The sequence below is a fragment of the Electrophorus electricus genome, chromosome 13 (genome assembly GCF_041902795.1).
Source record: "Electrophorus electricus isolate QZ-2024a chromosome 13, ASM4190279v1, whole genome shotgun sequence".
In the NCBI taxonomy this organism is placed as follows: Eukaryota; Metazoa; Chordata; class Actinopteri; order Gymnotiformes; family Gymnotidae; genus Electrophorus; species Electrophorus electricus.
In genome coordinates, this window is record NC_137509.1 from 17,452,081 (window position 1) to 17,471,039 (window position 18,959).

General features: G+C 46.6%; 2 protein-coding genes across 3 annotated transcripts; both read right to left on the reverse strand.

The window, feature by feature from the left end:
* Nucleotides 1-509: 509 nt before the first annotated feature.
* On the reverse strand, nucleotides 510-15,901 carry marchf6 (membrane-associated ring finger (C3HC4) 6). The gene is made up of 26 exons (XM_035519804.2): nucleotides 15,638-15,901; nucleotides 14,709-14,808; nucleotides 11,141-11,214; nucleotides 10,125-10,268; nucleotides 9,951-10,023; nucleotides 9,663-9,831; nucleotides 7,499-7,685; nucleotides 7,276-7,337; nucleotides 7,145-7,177; nucleotides 6,974-7,025; nucleotides 6,816-6,874; nucleotides 6,639-6,719; nucleotides 6,349-6,417; nucleotides 6,105-6,179; nucleotides 5,865-5,999; nucleotides 5,652-5,771; nucleotides 5,455-5,555; nucleotides 4,790-4,927; nucleotides 4,367-4,574; nucleotides 4,206-4,275; nucleotides 3,682-3,863; nucleotides 3,452-3,586; nucleotides 3,056-3,145; nucleotides 2,827-2,959; nucleotides 2,589-2,724; nucleotides 510-2,472 (listed from the first exon to the last, which is right to left on the reverse strand). The coding sequence occupies exons 1-26, from the start codon at nucleotides 15,654-15,656 to the stop codon at nucleotides 2,385-2,387; spliced, it is 2,733 nt and encodes a 910-aa protein (XP_035375697.1). The 5' UTR covers nucleotides 15,657-15,901; the 3' UTR covers nucleotides 510-2,384.
* Nucleotides 15,902-16,119: 218 nt separating this feature from the next.
* On the reverse strand, nucleotides 16,120-18,959 carry atpsckmt (fATP synthase c subunit lysine N-methyltransferase). Of its 2 annotated transcripts, XM_081694701.1 has the most exons (5): nucleotides 18,294-18,959; nucleotides 17,746-17,883; nucleotides 16,742-16,792; nucleotides 16,552-16,605; nucleotides 16,379-16,450 (listed from the first exon to the last, which is right to left on the reverse strand). In XM_081694701.1, the coding sequence occupies exons 1-4, from the start codon at nucleotides 18,750-18,752 to the stop codon at nucleotides 16,600-16,602; spliced, it is 654 nt and encodes a 217-aa protein (XP_081550827.1). In that variant the 5' UTR covers nucleotides 18,753-18,959; the 3' UTR covers nucleotides 16,379-16,450; nucleotides 16,552-16,599. The 2 variants fall into 2 exon arrangements, with proteins under 2 accessions (XP_026885577.3, XP_081550827.1); XM_027029776.3 differs by lacking the exon at nucleotides 16,552-16,605 and having other exon boundaries at nucleotides 16,120-16,450.

The following is an 18,959-nucleotide window of genomic DNA, read 5'->3' on the forward strand; positions in this document are numbered from 1 at the left end:
TATTCATGTTTCATTCATTATTGCATTCTACCATTTTATGCTTTATAAATGAAATGCCTGCTTATTCCAGCACTGTTGCACAAATAAAAAACTAAAATCAACAAACCTTCAAGACTTGCTGCAGCAGCATGGGGCACAGCCCATCAACTACTCATTTTGGATTCAGTAGATTTGAGATATTTAATACATCTGTTCTGACATGGATATGATCCATGGCCTAGTTCAGGTGAACAATCTTTTACAATATGAATGTAAAGGCAGCATAGCTACAGCTACCAAGAAAATCTTTGTACTTTCTCCAGTTTACATGATCAACATTAAAACAAATTTATTACGGGTTTACTATCAAGTTTACTAGCATGATGCCCCTCAGAAGATCCACACGAGCCCAAGAAAACCAGTGAATCCTTTTAGAATACCTGGATGGATCCTCAACACATTTGTAAAGATTTTAACAACTTTAGGTTAACATTAATGCTTTTCTGAATTAAAGACACTGACCAGCGCAGTACCACACTTGTGATTTAATGTTTGTATTAAAATTCTCCAAAACAAAGAACCGGGGGGAAAAAACCAAAACAAAAAACCCTTTTCTGCCAATAGGATGTAATTACAGCCACTGCCTCCTAGCAGGAGACTTTAAAAAAAAAAACATTCAGAATAGTGAATACGTCTCACACGAAACATGCTACAGGACAGATGAGGCCGGGTGGAGCAAACGTGCGAGAGTCATTAGTGCTGCACCTACATGCTGCCTGCACCCACCCACCCCACAGCGCCACTACACCATCGCCTTCAGAATGGCCGTCGTCCCCGCCTGCGACGACTCCAGGAAGCGGGCCGGACAGGAACCAGAGGGGGGGAAAAAAGACAAACAGAAACCAAACAGACAAACAAAAACCAACACAGCCATCACTAGTTGCACATATAAAAATAGAAACATCTGCCCAAACAAGATTAAGGAGCGTGCAGTATTCTGGGTCGGTATGAGGAGATCACTTGCAAGGTCACTTGGAGATTCTCAGTGCAGAGGGGCTATTTCTACAGCAGCCCGCGACAAACCGAAGCAGCCTGAAGGTGCCCGGGGCTTGCGGCAGACGGTGACGTTGAAGGGAAACAGGCCTAGCTACAAAATATGATTCGCAAGAATTTTAAAAATGTACATTTATTTACAAAATGTGAGGATCTGTTCAGGAACCAGATGCAAAGAAATTATTCTGTCCCGCCAAACCTCCTGTATAATAAATGAGTTGTGTGTTACAATAAGGTGGGAAAGGTCTACACACTGCTTCAGATGTTTTGGTCAAAATGGCTTGCAAACTGTTTTTAAGACTGTGAGATTTCTCTGTACATGCCAGAAAAACGTCAGTAAGGTGGTGAAGTGGAAAATTAGTTCTTTGGGCCACGCGTTACGAGACGGACACGCGACGGTACAACTTTGACAGCAAACGTCTACGCTAGCCAGCCACTGAAGCAATTAGCACTGTAGATGGCCTCTTCACGTGCGAGAGGACGAATCCCGGGGCGGAAGTAGGCGTCGGAGCTCACTGTGAGCCATAAACACTACTGTCCATCGTCAGCAGCCATTGCATGCCGCTACCCCTGCACTCTGTACACTACACGCTTCAGAAGAATTCATGGAGATGACCTGTACAAACTGTGAATTAAAGAACCACCCCATTTTCAGCATAAAGGACCGCCACCCTCCAGTGGCGCGCCAAATTGGTTTGTCCTCTGAGGTGTGCACCCCAGAATCCTCTCGTAGCCACTTTTGCGACACGGTTAACAAAAAGGCAGCGACGGACCGCCACTCAGGCAAGAACGTGTCGTCAAGAACATCAATGACTTACCCCATGGAACTCCCAACTAATAAATAAGAGGCTACTAACATTACAGCCGAGTCCCAAGATGCTGGCGTTGGATTGAATTCTCAAACTCCTACACGCCTCCCCGAGACTGGAGAGAATACCACAGTCATTGCTTATGACCAAGCAAAGGGATTCCACAAAATAATGTGACAACTAGATTTAATAAATTAATATACATACTTTTTTTTTGTCCCCATTTTTTTCCGAAGATATACAGTGCCACGTACTTTTAAATCCAAGTAGGTTGGCTTGAAGGATTTCTCTGTGTTTCTGTATGTTTACAAACACATTTCATACCTCTTCAGCTACAATTTGCAGGGCAAGATCTGAGAGGCCAGGAGTCAAGAGTTCGTCAGTCTTAGAGGACATGAGAAATGATGGACACACACACGCGCGCTACAGGAAGCAAGGGTGTTTACTCTCACATACACCCACACACACCCGGTCTCCTTCTCATGCACACGAACACACACACACACACACGCACGCACGCACGCACGCGCTCCCCCGACGTCTTTACTCCTGGGCCGAACTATTGTGTGTGGCTCCGCCAGGTTTACCGGCTTTGCGTTCATAGTTCACGAGTCTCTGTCCTACAAGATACCTGTATGAGCAGAGGAAGAGAGAGATTAATAGTTCATACATTCTAACTCGATTCAGCCATGCGTTGAAGCGGCTTAAATAGCACGGAAAACACACTGCGACTCCTGGAAAACTGACTTGTCATTCTTGATGTGCTCGTAAAGGCGTTTGAACTGTCGGATTTGGAAAGAGAGGATTCCCATGAGAACAACGACCATCAACAGGAAGGGGTAGATTCTCCTCTGGACCAGATTCTGCATTTCTGCCGTGACCCCTGCAGACACAACACAGCCAAACAACAGAGCTGACCTTCCCGCGCTCTCTGGCTTTCGCCCCTATTGGTGGTCCCGTGGTTGACGGCGCTGCTATCACGTACCTACGATGGGGACGACGCCCACGGCGATGACATAGGGCACGCAGAGAGAGAGCAGCAGCATAGCAATGACAGGGGCAGCCAGCTTTTGGATGATGAAATGGAGGTCAATGTTGCGGATTCCGTTGGCATACACCTAGAGCACAGCAGAGCAAGACTCTGTCCTTAATACAGCTTTAACCAAGACCCAATCCTGCGAGAAGCAGACAGAACTGCGGCGGCTGCGCCCAACCTGTTCGATAACCGTTTTCAGCCACCACTGAGGCCCCATAAGGGTGATGGCAGCGATGATTTTGGCATGCAACACTCCTAACGCCCAGTCCTGAAACACAGAAAGAAGACCACGGTCACCGTCTCATGCTACTATACTGCAAACGCTACTCTACTGGGCCAAGGGAGGGTGGAGTGCATTTAAATTGCAGTGGCCCCATCCAGCAGACCGTCTGTCTGTAAGCGCAAGACGGCAGGGTAAAGCACGTCCCGCGTCGGTTAACGTGGCCGTTAAGCCGACATTAGGAAAACCACTCCGTGGGTATACATTATGAGCCAAACGTTGTGCCGTTTGAATACTTTCCGATGTCCATTTCTAACGGAGAGAGTCTGACGAAGGGCACGTGTCTGGATTTACCTGCCAGGGATAAAAGAGAGGCGTCTGGTCCAGTGGGACTCGGAGGGGGGCCACGATGACCAGCTCGAACAGTAAACCCAGGAGCAGGGGGATCACTCCGGCCAACAGCAGTGCCACGATCAGGGTCTTCATGATCTGCACGCACACAGGCGTCGTCATTTCCCTTACGTAGAACCCACATGCAAGTCGAGCTGCATGCACGACGCCACGCCAGCGCGGCTGGTCATTACCATGAGCGTCCACTCCTGCACCTTCAGCAGGATGACCCTGCGGCCCTGGGGCATCCAGGCCAGCAGCACAGTCACGGCCCTGATGGACAGCCAGCACACGTACAAGCCGCACGCTGCCGTGTACAGCTCGTGGATCTTGGCGCTGCCCGTCCAGAACGACATGAGCCAGCGGCCGGCGAACACTGTCAGGTGTGAGAGAGAGAGAGAGAGAGAGAGCGCGAGAGCTCAGAGCAACATCTAGCACCAACGTTTTGGACGACAGTTAGGGGAAAGGGACTCCAAATGGAAGGTCAAAACCACAGGAGCGCCTGTTCCTGACCGGGTCTCCAGCGGTCAGCAGTGGGAAAAGCGAAGCCCGCTGACCGCTGCGTAGGGTAGACCTGCCCGGCAACCGATTAACTGCCGAGTACAGCCTGGTCGCCTGCAGTATGGCGGTGCACTAAGCAGGCCAACGAGGCGGGTGCCCCTAAGCCTCCGCACAACTCAGGATGTCAAGACTTCTACGTGGTCTGCAGGCATCTCACCTGGCAAAGTCAGGCACACCAAACTGGCCAAGAGCAGGGTCACGCACATGAAGAGAATCAGCAGCACGATCTAGAAACACAACACCACAGGAATGAGCCCCACACACACAAACACAGCGCGACAATCACTCGGACTGGCTTGCTCGGCGGAGGGGCCCTACCCTGAGCGGGAACCTGCTCGGCCGGCGGTACGGCTGGAAGCCCACCGGCCCGCCCTGCTGCAGGATGGCCTGGTGGGCGGCGTGAAGCCCCTCGCCAACCGCTGGCGCAGCATTGGCATTGTTGCGCGCCTGCTGATTGTTGTTGGCCGCCTGGTTGCCGTTGTTCTCGGTCTCCTCCTGGTCTCCCAGCAGGTAAGAGTGCAGGTCTCTGAGCACAGCAGGAAGACTTATGAGTGCTGTGTGCTTATTCAGCAGGGGGAGGCTTAATTGGAAAGCAGATTTAAAAAAAAAAAAAAAAAACCCTCGATGTACGGTGACATTTCTACAAATTTCACCTTGAGAGAAAACTTTTAAAGCCTTGAAAAGTGTCATGTAGTGATGTGGATGTGAGGGCTTATGTGTGGAGGGGCGCGGGGGGCTCACAGCAGGTAGCCGGCGGTTACGGTCCAGGCTCGCACGAGACCCTTCAGCCACTGACGTGTGTGACCCTGCTCCAGAAGAGCCGGCAGCACAACCTGCAGGAGGAGGAGCTCCAGAGACAGCTCGCTCACGGGGGCATCACTGGGGGAGGGGTACGTACGTACGTACGTACACACACACACACACACACACACACACACACACACACACACACACACACACACACACACACACACACACACACACACACACACACACACACACACACACACACACAAACACAAACAGACAGACAGACAGACAGACAGAACAAATAACACTATGTGAAGCATGGCTCTAGAGTTATTGCGATATTCCATAGGGAAAGCCACATGCTGTGTAACCCAACCTTTGTATGATGAAACTGCTTAGCATTCACATCAGTCGCTGATCAGAGAGCAAAGCAAACCTCAGCCCCCCCACTCTAAGCCCACCGGTCAAGCCCACCCTAACCTGGACACCCCCCCAACCCCGGTGATCGCATCCAGTTATTAAACGCATAAATGGATTATACGGGGCAAGCGAATGGGGACGATGGCTGCCCTCTGAGGCGGGAAACGATTGCGGATGATGTAACCGTCACGCAATTGTCACGGGAGGTCGCAGCTCTTTGCTGGTGGCTCGTTCACCTGTAGAGCATCACGTTGTATGGGAGGAAGGTGGGCAGGACGTGTTTGATGATCCGGATGGGCAACCAGAGCATGAGCAGGACAATGGAACCAAACACAACCTGAAAGATCGGAGGGACACCATGATCCTTCTCTGTATATATTACACAGTAAATAAACACACAAACAAACAGTCACAGGATTAAAGCTCGTCATACCACTGATAAAATGAATCGTCTGAGGTGTCTGTATATTGGCAGGTGGATCATTTCTTGGACTGGGTTAAAATCCGGATCGTTGAGATTTCGGAGAAACCATAAGACTCCAGGCCTGAGAACCTGTTCCCAAAGGACAAAAGGGTTTTCCATGTTAGTGCGCCGCCTGGACACAGCGCAGCAAACGTACTGCCGGCTCCCGCGCGGCGGAGGTACCTCACGGAGCAGGAGGATGAAGGAGGCGAAATAGAAGACGTAGACCATGCCGACAAGCCAGTGGAGGAACATGGTGGTGCCCGGCGCAGACTCGAAGCTCAGCTCTCGGTCCTTCAGGGACGCGTCGAACATCTCCTACCAAACACGCGTGGCGTTTTAAAACCTGACCTCGGGTTTACGGGGGGGATTAGCAGTCGGCTCGGGGGAGCCCGTGTGCGTCGGTGTGATAAATTCACCAACCAGTGAGCAGATGTCTAGCCACCAGCCGCAGATGAGGGGGAACACGCCGATTTCGACGACCACCAACAAGGACACCTAGAAGAGTCAGAATGGCCTCAGCAGTCAGTACACCACAACTGCGTCGGGAATGAACATCTCTGCTTTATGTTGTGATGCACCGTATGGCCCATGTCCCAAGGCACTGACTATTCAAAGTATCGTGGCAGTAGTTCACACACATTATACAACTACAGTAAACACTCACCTTAACCACGATATAACAGACTCCTAACAATCGCCGTGATCGCTGGAATCTCACCAACGCTGCTAATCCCTGCAGCAATGATTAAGGAAACCCCTTCCAATCTCACAGTGCTGCATAGGAACATTATACTTAGGATATACAGAGTACTGAAGGGCATGCCACGAGCCGAGCTACAAAATGCCGGAAGCAACTCGACGACTTCGAGGCGTTTGAACTCAAGGCTTGTGATGTCTCATCCTGTGGCGGTAAAATGGGAGCGCGTCCCGTCGGGCGGCAGGCCGGAAGGATACGTGGCACACGATGAGCGTGATGGCCAGAAGGACGTAGCCCACGATGGTGGTGATCAGGCCCTCGAAGTGAGAGGCACGAACCTAAGGCCACAACAAAACGTGGTTAAAACGCACACCGTAACGCATGGGAGCATGTTCACAGAAAAGATTAGTGTTAAGTGAGGGAGGAGCACTTACGTAGTCTTCAAAACCGAGTCCCACCACCGAGAAGTGCCCGATATGGTATGGGCAAAAGGCTAGGAAGGCAAAAAAAAAACAAACAAGCTTCCTTAAAACTGCACCTAGTTCCTGAATCTGAGACAGCATATCCAAGTGGAATTCTAATAGACACGCACCAAACACCAGAATGAAGAGTGTGTTGAGAGAGACCACCCAGAACACATGCTCCTGCAACATAAAGTTAAATCACGTTACCTTCTGGGGCCTTAAACGGTTTAACAAATTATCTGCATCTTACAAAACATGGCCGAATGAAAACTTCGATCAGAAAGGACATTACTGCGTACCAGGAAGACCAGAGATCCGTCCAGGCCGAGCATCTGTGAAAGGGCAAATGGAAGTAAACTCAGAATCCCTCCAGCAGGCATCTGTGCTGTATTGTGACTAGTGCTGTGTGGGTAACGGCGCACGTGCTCACCCTCTCCCACGTGAGCTCCTCTGCTGCACGGTCCCACTCCAGAGCATTCCAGTTCATATCGTCTGCAACCGAGGACACAAAGCGTCAGCCCGCACGCCCACACAGAACTCTGCTGCCAGTGGGTTTTTTTTTAATTACAGGTCACCTCTATGACTTTTTTATACTGGTTTTTTATACTGGTTATGGGTAAGCCTGAGCTCACCCCACTGTGATCACCACCAACCTTGTGCACCGTTGTTGCCGTCAGCTGCGTCTTCAGCACCAGCCTCCTCCTCGTCCTCGTTGTCCAGCTCCATCTCCTCGGCGGGGTCGGCAGGGGCGTGAGCCGCAGCGGCGTCGTTCTCCGCCGGAGGCTGGGCGGCCGCCGGCACGGCCTGGTTCTCGGCGCCTCCGTCCTCTGCCCCCTGGGCCTGCAGAACACGAAGCGATTGGCTGGGCCGTTTTTAGACGCAACCCCGTTACCACAGAGAGGAGAGCGCGGATGGACACGGAGAGGCAGAGAGGCAGAGAGGTACTCGGACGTCTCCAGAGTCACAGAGGCTAATGGGAGGCTGCAGGCTGCACCAGCACCAGACTCGGAATCAGCATTCAAATTACTGCAGAGGGAGGGAACACGGTGAGCAAGGAGAGTCGAGGTGTGCGCTACCGAACGGGTCTCTCGGGAAGGTCACCAGAAAGGTTCAGTCACTCGGGTCACTTCCGCAGACTCATGTCACATTCTCAACCTTTTCCAAGTGGCCAAACTCATCATTTATGACACCTTTTGTTTAAATCATTTTTGTTAATGTGCTTCTCTGAAAAGTGTTTTGAGTGTGTGCTGTGCGTGCGCCGCAGTAGAGGTTGTGTTTGGGTGGGTGAGTGTGCGCATGTGCATATGTGTGCGAGTATTTGTGTGGGTATGTGGGTGTATGCGTGTCTGTATGTATGCACACATGTATGTGCGGGTGTGTGTATGTACAGTTCAGCATTTAACACCATCATTCCCTCCCTACTCACTACTAAGTTGGGGGATCTAGGACTGCATACATCCCTGTGTGACTGGATCTCCAACTTCCTAACAGACAGACCACAGTCAGTACGGGTGGGCAACTGCGCCTCATCCACCCTCACTCTCAGCACTGGAGCTCCTCAGGGTTGTGTCCTAAGCCCCCTGCTCTACTCACTGTACACCTACGACTGCACAGCCACTTCCAGCTCCACCATCATTGTCAAGTTTGCTGACAACACCGTTGTCATGGGTCTGATCTCGGACAACGACGAGAGGGCCTACCTGGAGGAGATTAAACACCTGGAGAACTGGTGCCAGGAAAATAATCTCCTCCTAAACGTCAGCAAGACAAAGGAGCTGATCGTGGATTGCAGCAAGAAGCAGGAGCGCCACTACCAACCTGTGAGGATCAGTGGAACCAGGGTGGAGAGAGTAGAAAGTTTCAGGTACCTTGGTGTTCACATCTCGCAGGACCTGTCCTGGTCCCACCACACCAACTCCCTGGCAAAGAAGGCTCGTCAGCGTCTTTACCACCTCAGACGCCTAAGAGACTTCAGACTGCCCTCCAAGGTGTTGCAGAACTTCTACACCTGCACTATCGAGAGCATCCTCACGGGAAACATCACAATCTGGTTTGGGAACAGCACCAAGCAGGACAGACAAGCACTCCAAAGGGTGGTGTGTTCAGACCATCTATTACAAGCGGTGCCAGACCAAGGCCAGGAGGATTGTGAAGGACCCCACCCATCCCAACAATAGGCTTTTCTCTCTGCTGAGGTCAGGGAGGCGCTTTCGCTCCCTAAAGACCAAGACAGAGAGACTGAAGAGGAGCTTCTTCCCACAGGCCATTCAGGCCCTGAATCAGGGAAGCTGATATACTGTGGGGACCACCACCATTTGTAAACTGGAATTGTACATTGCGTACATACACATATATCCATATATACATTGTACATTGTGTATATATACATATTATACATATATTATACATACATTGTTATATTTGTGTGTGTGTGTGTGTGTGTGTGAGATATATCTCTCCTTCTGCACCCGTTTTTGTTTTTTCCTCTGTTGTTTGGACAGAGCAACTTATACCGTGTATGACTATGTACGTGACAAACCAAACTTGAACTTGAATATGCGTGTGTGTGTGTGTATGCATGCATGTGTGTCTGTATGTATGTATGTGTATGTATGTATGTATGTATGTAAGTATGCCTGGGTCAGTGCGTGTGTGTGTGTGTATGTATGTATGTATATGTGTGTGTTGCGTGTGGTTGTATGTATGCATGCATGCATATATGTCTGTATGCATGCATGTGTTATATATATATATATATATATATATATATATATATATATATAAAAATATGTATGTATGTATGCATGTATGTTTTACCTCATTGGGCTGTCCTGCTGCATTGGCAGGCTGTGCGTGATTCTGCTCCAGCCACAGAGGAGCTCCGCCATGGACAATCTGCTCTCGTAACCACACCAAGCTAATGAAGGCACACAGTGTGCAGGTCACCACGAAGCATCCCTGCAGGCAGTCTGCCAGCAGATTCTCCCTGGGGACACACACGCACACGCGCATGCCACTCACATCAACAGCCTTTGGTCCTGAACCTACCTGACTGTGAAATGCTCGTGAACAGCATGAGGGTTTTCCCCATTCGCTCCTACTCACGTGGAGAGCATATCTAACGGCAGGGTCAGGAGGGAGCTCACAGACCCAGTAAACAGACACTTATAGATGCGACCTGTGGGAAGGAACAAAGAGAAAGAAGAAACTCAGCCCCTGGCTCACCTCATGTCAGGAGTTTCTAAGGCCTCGAGAGGAAGGTCTGAGGAGAACACTTACATGCGGTTAAAGGTACGACTCCCAGCCAAGCAAAAGCCACCAGCGTATAGTGAAACCAGTATCGTATGGCCGTCCCTATACTGGTCACCAGACCTGCGAAAATGTCCTGGACCGGAAGCCTCGAAGGCATGTCCGGAGAGTAGACTGTGTGCAAGAGAGAGACAAGACGTCTTTAAAAACGTACACCCCTTCTTTCCTGTCCAGATTATAAGAGACCCTATTAGAAATTACATAGATATTACACATCTGTGTATAAATATGTAACTACAGAAAATGATTCACGCGAAGCACAGCCAAAATGTTCAAGGTCAGCTAAGGCTGTCTTAGGAAGGAAGAACTCTAGAAGAATTTTGACGGAGACCTTATAGCCTGCAGCTTTACAGAGAACACTCAAGTCTTTGAATGGATCATGTACAGGACAGACGTGCCCTGTGAGGCAGCTTCTGAACATCTGACTGCAGTAAAAGAAATCCATGAGGCCTTACACATAATTGTGCAACAGCATGTGGGGGCGATCAGAAAATGACTCAGACAGCGTTCTTTGAGGGGCGAACCTCGTTATGGAATTGACCTTGTTTGCTGACTAACTCAAAGTGCCCTGCAGGCCACGGCAGAGGGGTCATTATCTCACGAGGGTCACGTGATCTTGAACGTCATTAAGCCTACTTCCCCATCTTTAAAAGGACTGACGTTGAATGGTGTGGTGTTAAGCCATGTGACTTCCCAGGAGTCTGCCACCTCCCGCCAAGGAGGACGGCGCACGGCCCTGGAAGCTCCACACGTTTACATTACCAGCGTTTATCTGACGCTTTTATCGGAAAATACAACTTACAATTATGACTGAGTACAACTTGAGTAATTGAGGGTTAAGGGTCTTGCTCAGGGGCCCCAAGAGTGGCAACTTGGCAGTGGTGGAGCTTGAACCAGCCACCTTACGATTACAAGTCAGGTACCTTCACCACTGAGCTCCCACACCCGGTATAAGTACAGCAGGCATGAGAGCGCGGTTTACTTACTTGGCGTGAAAGCGAACCTGTGCTTGCATAACTCGCAGTACTCTTTCCTGCTGTGTTTCAGCCACTGGACCAAGCTGCGGAAAAAAATAAATAAATAAAAACACACAGGCAAGGGAGCGGGAAGGAAGAGCGAGTAAGACTGGATGTATGGGACAAGAACTCCGGCCCTTTTCAACACGGTAGGAGAACGCTCCACAGCTTTCCAGGGTCATTCACTGTTATAGGACGTGATACCACACAGCCTGGAATGTTGCAGAATGTTGGAATTATTCCTTCAGTTGAGACATTATAGAATGTGTGTGTGTGTCTCAACTGAACACATACATATATACGTATACACACACACAGGATTTTTTTTGTTAGGAGCATACCATGCCACTAGAACAGTGTTTTACAAAATAACCAAGGTATTTCAACATAAAGCCTTTATTTTGCAGAAAGCACAATGATCAAAATTAGAGAACAGCAATAACTGTATAAAAAATACATTTTCTGAAGGTTACAACAATCACCAATCAATAGGAAGCGTTCAGGCCGTTGCTTTGAATGACTTCAGCACATCTGCGGCCACGGGACATCACTAGTCTCTCACACCGCTCTGGTGTGAGTTTGGGCCGTTCTTCTTGCAGTCTCTTTCACAGTTCAGTGACTGTTGTGAGTTTCTTGGCCATAACTTTGTCACCATGGATTTTCCAGAGGTTTTCTATTGGGTTTAGATCAGGACTCTGGGCTGCCCATTTCTTTGTTTCAGTTTCAAAGAACTGCTTTACCCGTTTTGCTGTGTGACAAGAGGCATTGTCCTGCACGAAAATTGCTGGCTGAGTGATGGAACCACGTGTTGTTGAAGAAGGTTTTGATACACACTTGCATTCACGCTGCCATGTAGCTGTATGAGAGGTCCAACTCCTGCTGCCGAAAACATTCCCCAAACCATGACACTTCCTCCTCGACCTTTCACTGGCTTCTTTACACGCTTTGGGTTTGGTTTTTCCCAAGTTTGTTGACGAACATAATGTTTCCCATCAGACCCAAATCAATTAAACATGCTTTCATCACTAAAGTGAACTAAGGACCACTTCTCCTCTGTCCACACAACATGCTCCTCAGCAAAGGTTGGTCTAGCCTTTTGATTCTTTCTGCTAATGAGAGGTTTGGAGGTTTTGGGCTTTCAGTCCAAATGCTCTTAAACGTTGAGAAACTGTATGACGAGACAGATCCTTACCCTGTTCAGTGCTGAACCGGCGAGCAATTCCAGCTGCAGTGCTGAACCGATAACCCATGGAGATTATCCGCATTATCCTGTCCTCTCTTACATTTGTCTTTCATGGGCGACCAGCCTTCTTGGGGGGCTTGAATGAGTTTGTGATGTTGTAAAGATGCAATATTCTAGAAATCTCAGACTTGGAACGACCAACTTCTCTTTCTATGGCTGATAGGGTCACCCCTTTGGCCTTCATATGGACAACCTGTTGCCAGAGGGTTTAATTCACTTTGGAACAGCTCACCATCTCGCAAAGTCAGTGAAAACAGGAAAGTTATGCTGCCGATTAAATAGGGTGTCAGATAATTAAGGAAATTAGCACCAGGTGCCAGTATCTGAAAGTGTTCTCTAAATTTGATCAGTGTTCTTTTTCAATTAACTCATTTAAGGTATTTATACTGTGCTTTAGAATATATACGACTCCTGAAATAAGATTAAAATACTGCTCTTTTACTCCTGTTAGGATAAATTCACATAGGAATACACAGTGACCTTGACATTCAGGAAATTGTGTGTTGTTCTCTAATTTTGATCTGCAGTGTGTGAGTATATATATATATATATATATATATATATATATATATATATATATATATATATATATATATATATATATATATATATATATATAAATAAAAAGATTAATTTAAACTAATGGGTAGAGCAAGTCAGTCCATTTGTTGAGGCAGCCAAAAAGCACAAATGCACATACTCACGTGTGCCCAGCCACACAACCCCACACACACCCCAAGCAACCTGGTATGGTAACACAAACGCAATAAGCACCACTGGAAGAAATATGATGGCCCAACCACAGCATAACAGCATATAGTTGACAATGAATAAGGCGAAACTTAGACCAGTAGAAATTTTGAGCCAAAAAAGGTGCAATGTGCCTTTAAAGTTTGAGGTGCGAAGTGACATGCAATGTGCCTTTAAGGCTGAACATTAGGGGCCTTCCGTGCTGCCCAAAACGCATTGTTATGCCTACAGTAAACCTCCTTCTGTGATCGCACTCACGGCGGTTATGCCTTCCATTCGTTTCTCTGAATGGATGAGCTGGTGACAATGGTGAGGTTTGGGTGGATTATCAGTGATAGTGGATTACTACATACTAATTACTCTTCTGTTAATAAATTGCCACGTTACGATACCACCCAGACCACCCCACCCCCCAATCACGAACAATGACGACCCATACAAGTAGTTTTTAATTTACGTTGACGGTTCTACGGCTTCAGTGAGTAGTGCGTTGTTGGACTTTAATGGAGACCAGTTTGGCCAGTCTAAAACTTATTTCCTGAAACATGTTTCCTTATATTCATTATTTTCTCATAGACTTACCCAATGAATGCAGAAGCATGTTCCAGTGAAGGAGCAAACAAGCTTTCAAACTTTTGACCTCCAGCTATCTTTAGTCACAGGACCAATCAGGGCAAATTAGCTCCAGAAGCTTGTATGCATGAGGCTCCCATATTACCTCTACAATTCATGAATAATAATTCATATAATAAAGACTGTACTTACCCCCTTCATTTGTTTCTCACCATTTTTAAAAATGTTATTCTATAACTCTTCTGATTCATTCATTCTTTTTTCATGATAATGAAAGGGTTCCGCTTTGAGGTGGAACCATTATAAACTCCCCACGTCCAAATCAGCCCTGATTGTTCTTGCCCTCTAGAAGCCATCGCCGACAGTTAATTACAGCAGGGTTTGTTTGTTTTCCCACCTTGGTCTTTTAAACAGTTGGATTCGGCCAAGTCTAATTTCTGAGGCACAAATGATATCGGAATTCTTTACTTTCTCAGACAGTCTCCATGGTGTTTATGCACACTGACTTCCAAGGAAGATACCAAGGGCATTGTGGGCAGGAGACATAGGCAGCCTATTTCAATTTGATTTAGCCTAAATCGAGCCATTATTTGTAATAAAATAACAGCCAGTAGCAGCATACATTTACTTAATGTTTAACGTGTAGCTCAAACCACAGACGAGCAAAATAAAGATAACACCTTTTTACTTCACACTTCCAAATTAATACATTTTAGAGATACAGTCTCCCACGACCTTAATACCAATGGAAACATTGTCTAAACATTTAGATTGCGCACAAACACTGAACCTAATGTTATACTAAAGATCAGTGGAGGTCATGTATTAGGAGTATAGTTTAGGTTCAGAACTACATCAAGATTAGGCTTTAGTTAATTTACCACCATCTTTTTCTAAGATAAATAGCAGAACATTAATAAAATTAGAACAGTAACGCAGCACTTCTTAGAGTGAACAGATAAAGACTCTTACCATTCTTGGTGGATGAATTTAATACTTCCAGTGCAGACACAGGGGTGGTAGAGAGGTTTGTCGAGAGTTCCCTCAGACCGACACACTCTACATATATCAGCTGTAGACAGATGAGGCAACCAGCGTAAACACCACGGGTGCTTATAAAGCTTTCAACACTTACGATTGCTGGGATTTTATGTGGCTATCTAGCAACACTAACTTGAAAAAAAACTATCCTACTTTATTGCATTGGGTTTTATGACTACTGATGAACGCAACTCAAGCAAATGACTGCGCCATCAAATTATACTTAGGTGAAATATTGCAGGGTTTATGCGTTTCTGGAGCGGAAGGCTAAGCCAATGACACCCCATAAACAATACCCCTTCACACACTAGCTAGCTACTTGGCCACGACCTGTTATATTGGCAAATACTGCCTTTTATTGTTTAGATCAGCGGGGCTGTTTGATTCCCCGTGGGTGAGGAGTAAACAGGCATACAGCAGTCCGGTAAAACTTAAACCGCGTTGACCCAAACCCTCCTGAACCTTGTAGCTGGTGTTGCTGTCTCCTGAAGGCTACGAGCTAACGCGCATGTTAGTCTTTAACTTCGCTAGCCTGCCAGCTACGGCAACTCCGAGCTTAAAGATGTCTACGTTAATACTAGCTAGCTAATCCTCTTTTGTTAATAGTGCAAAACAGAACGACGGGTTTGCGAGTAAACTGTCCGAGAATGTAGTTTAACTAAAGGCGGCTAGGAGAACACTAATGCCATAGTCTGGTGCTACCTAGCTAGCGTTAGCCAACTAGCAGCAGCACACAGAGGCCAACATAGCTCACGTCCTGTCTTGCGGACTTCAATCGAAACGCAAATCAATATTATTTATTTGAAACCCGTGCGTCAAAACCATGTAATTTGACATTTCTGGTTAAGTGTCAATCTCACCTTCCTCGGCCGTGTCCATCGTGTAGCTTAGCAGTGACGCACTGCTCTTCAATCAACACATAACACCGTCCAGCAAAAACGAGCTAGCTTGCCAACATCTACAGAAACATGTCGACAGAGCAGCAACCGCGAACTCAGCATAACCTCACGACTGTATTATTACTCCTGAGCGCACACACGAAATGCGTTTAAAAGCGTCTGTCCTCACAGAGCCTGCATCTCCTGGCCTTAGCTGGAATGAGCTAGTCAAGCTTTACGGCGGGTCGTGACGCACTACTACGACAGCTCCGACAGCTTTCCGGTGGAAACGATGTCCACGCCATCGACCCAAACACTTCATTAAGACGTTTGCATGGTGTATGCTATAGGTATTCTGTGAAATACCAGGGAAAAGGTTATAGCTTTTATATGTTTCAAATAAACTAGACTCTTCATTCCCCTCAAATATCAGCTGATGCTAGAATTATTATTTAGTGTACAGGAAGACTGCAAAGACAAGATATTTGTATTGATATTCTTTACTGATCCAATGTTCAAAAAGAATAAAAAAAAAACAGAAAAGGACTGAGTCTCGATTACCAGAGACATGTTCCACAGGTCCATTTAGTCTAACAGACAGAGTATTCACAGCTGTTCTGCAGTTTCGGCCGTTTTTTCCTGAGATTTGAATGTCTTGGCGTGGTAGACCCATACAGTGTCGATTCCCTCTCCAACCCCACACTCAGGAGTCCACGTGGGAAAGGGGAAGCGGCAGACCACAACCATAGCTGAAGTCCGAAGCTCTGACTGAAGCTTGGCTTCTAGTTGCTCCATCTGCCGAATATACAGAACTACAGCTTCACCCAGACCTTCTTAACTGGTAAGTAATTATAGACTTAATATTAGTAGTAATATTCAGTGTAAAGTTCAATCACCTGCTACAATTTCAGTGTTGCTAACCACCTGATAAAACAACAACTTAGTCACATCTAAAAAAAAATTTTTTTTAAATAAAAATATCGTTAGGCTGCACTTAACTACATTTCTTTAAAAAACCATAACAAAATTAATTCATTTATCATTTTCTCAGTGATAAATAATATCACTGAAGTAGTAAATTCTTACCATTTGTGGAACTCCAAATATGACTACATTGGAATACTGTGAAAAGCTGACCTGGAAAAAAAAACAAACAGCAAACTTAAAAAATAACAGTGTGTAAACTAAATCAACAACTCTTGTAACATAGAACGTCCTTTTATTATGATAAGACTGCATGTACTATGATGTAACAAGTAAACGTGTTTGCTGAACATTCACGGCTGACTGCAAAAATGAGCAATCAAAGCACCTTTGCACTTTTCTGCTTCTTTCTTCAATGATAAGATGATAATCCAATTTCAAAACTATCACATTTTAAGTGTACGACTGAACAAATGGTATAGCAAGCCTGGACACTGAACATTTAGGTATCAGTGAGCGTTCAAAGTGCGGTGTAGAGGCTCTTATCGCTTTCCCATTTGACTTTACACCAATGGGAGTTCACAGTTATCAATTAAATGAAGGGCTCCAGTGAGGTGGAGGAGCGAAAGTGTCAAGGGATGTTCCAGTCCATGGTAGTTCCCCGTGTCTCAGTCAAGATTATTAAAGACAATCTAGGTTGGTGAGATTAGAATGAATCCATTCTCAAGCATTACGAGCATAGAAGGGTGCCTGTCCTCTGGGTGACCAGTAAACTCATGTACTTTTTTCTTTCTATCATAATTTAACTGATGGCCTCAGCTTTGACACTGGCGCATGTTTCTGTAACCCTTACAGCCACAGGCCCTCAGAAATCCTCTTAACAAACTGCTGTTTCAGAGGTGCTCTTTTTTGTGATGCTACTGCGAACATTCATGCACTTCCACTTCCAATGAAAATATGTTTCCCAAGTTTAATCTAAAGGCAAATGTTAGTGTTGATAATGTCATTTCTAACTACTCAAGAGAATAAAGAATATTCTCAAACACTTGGAGAATAAAACTAAAATAATATAATTCAATTTTAGATCAACGATGAGCGCTATTCGATTAATACTTAAAATGATCGTGGACGGAACGAAATCCGCATCCGTCTCACCGCATGCTTACCTTCCACAGGTCGGCGATGTGAAAAGAGGTGCAGTGACTAACACCTTCCCTCCAAGCTCTGTAACGGGAATACCACACCAGCCACGGATTCAGTTCAAAGCCAGCTGCCCTGAAACCAGCCTTTGCTGCAGCTATGACCTAAGGTGGAGTAAGTGGAAAACTTCACTCTTCATGAAAATATACTAAGTATGTGCATTGGGATTTCCCATATTCACATGTTCGGTATCGCAAACAGAAATAGAGGCGAGCTTGCATCACTCGCCAGTTTACATCAAATGTGTACATACAGTGGGGAAGCTGGTGACCCACATTCAGACAGACTAAACACTGATGCTTCTCGCTTAGTCTCACACCCGACACTTAACCCTTGATCCTCGGCGTCCTTCCATTTTTCCACCCTGCCTTTACCCAAGATTCAGGAGCGACGACACGGGCCAATCAGCTGAGCTCATTATTCAGTAGCAACAACATGCGAGTTAAGAAACCACATATCATGCAGTTTTGTTTCATTGCTTAAAGATGAAAAGCAAAACTTAGAAATGACTCACTATTCGTCCATCGCCACTTCCAATATCCACAAGGCTTCCCGATCTTGCTTGCAAAACATTCATGACGTTTTTGACTTGAGTGGCTGTTGCAGGCACAAAGGGAAGGCAAACCTTCCTCAGCGCGGGTGCAATGAAGGGCCCAGCAACAGCATGCAGGGCGACGAGCAAGCCTGCCACAGTGCAGCTCGCAATAACGCCTATGTGGGCTTTAATACTGCTGTTCTCTGAGAATCTGCCATCATCAGCGCATTTCGCAGTAACGCCTATGTGAGCTTTAATACTGCTGTTCTCTGAGAATCTGCCATCATCAGCGCATTTCGCAGTAACGCCTATGTGAGCTTTAATACTGCTGTTCTCTGAGAATCTGCCATCATCAGCGCATTTCGGAGTAACGCCTATGTGGGCTTTAATACTGCTGTTCTCCTCTCCATGGGTCTCCTCTGACCTGCACCAAGCCATGCCACAAGAGGACAACGCAAAACACGTGTGCTACTAAACCTCAATTTGGCTCGATTCTTTGTAGCGCTATTTTATGCCGCTAATACAGTATGTTGAGATATCCCAATGTAGTTTAATGGTTTTATGGTTTTATTAATTTAATAACCTATACGTATAGAAAGTGCATGCATAAACCTTGAGGACGTGCCTGATGTGTGGGCGGCTATC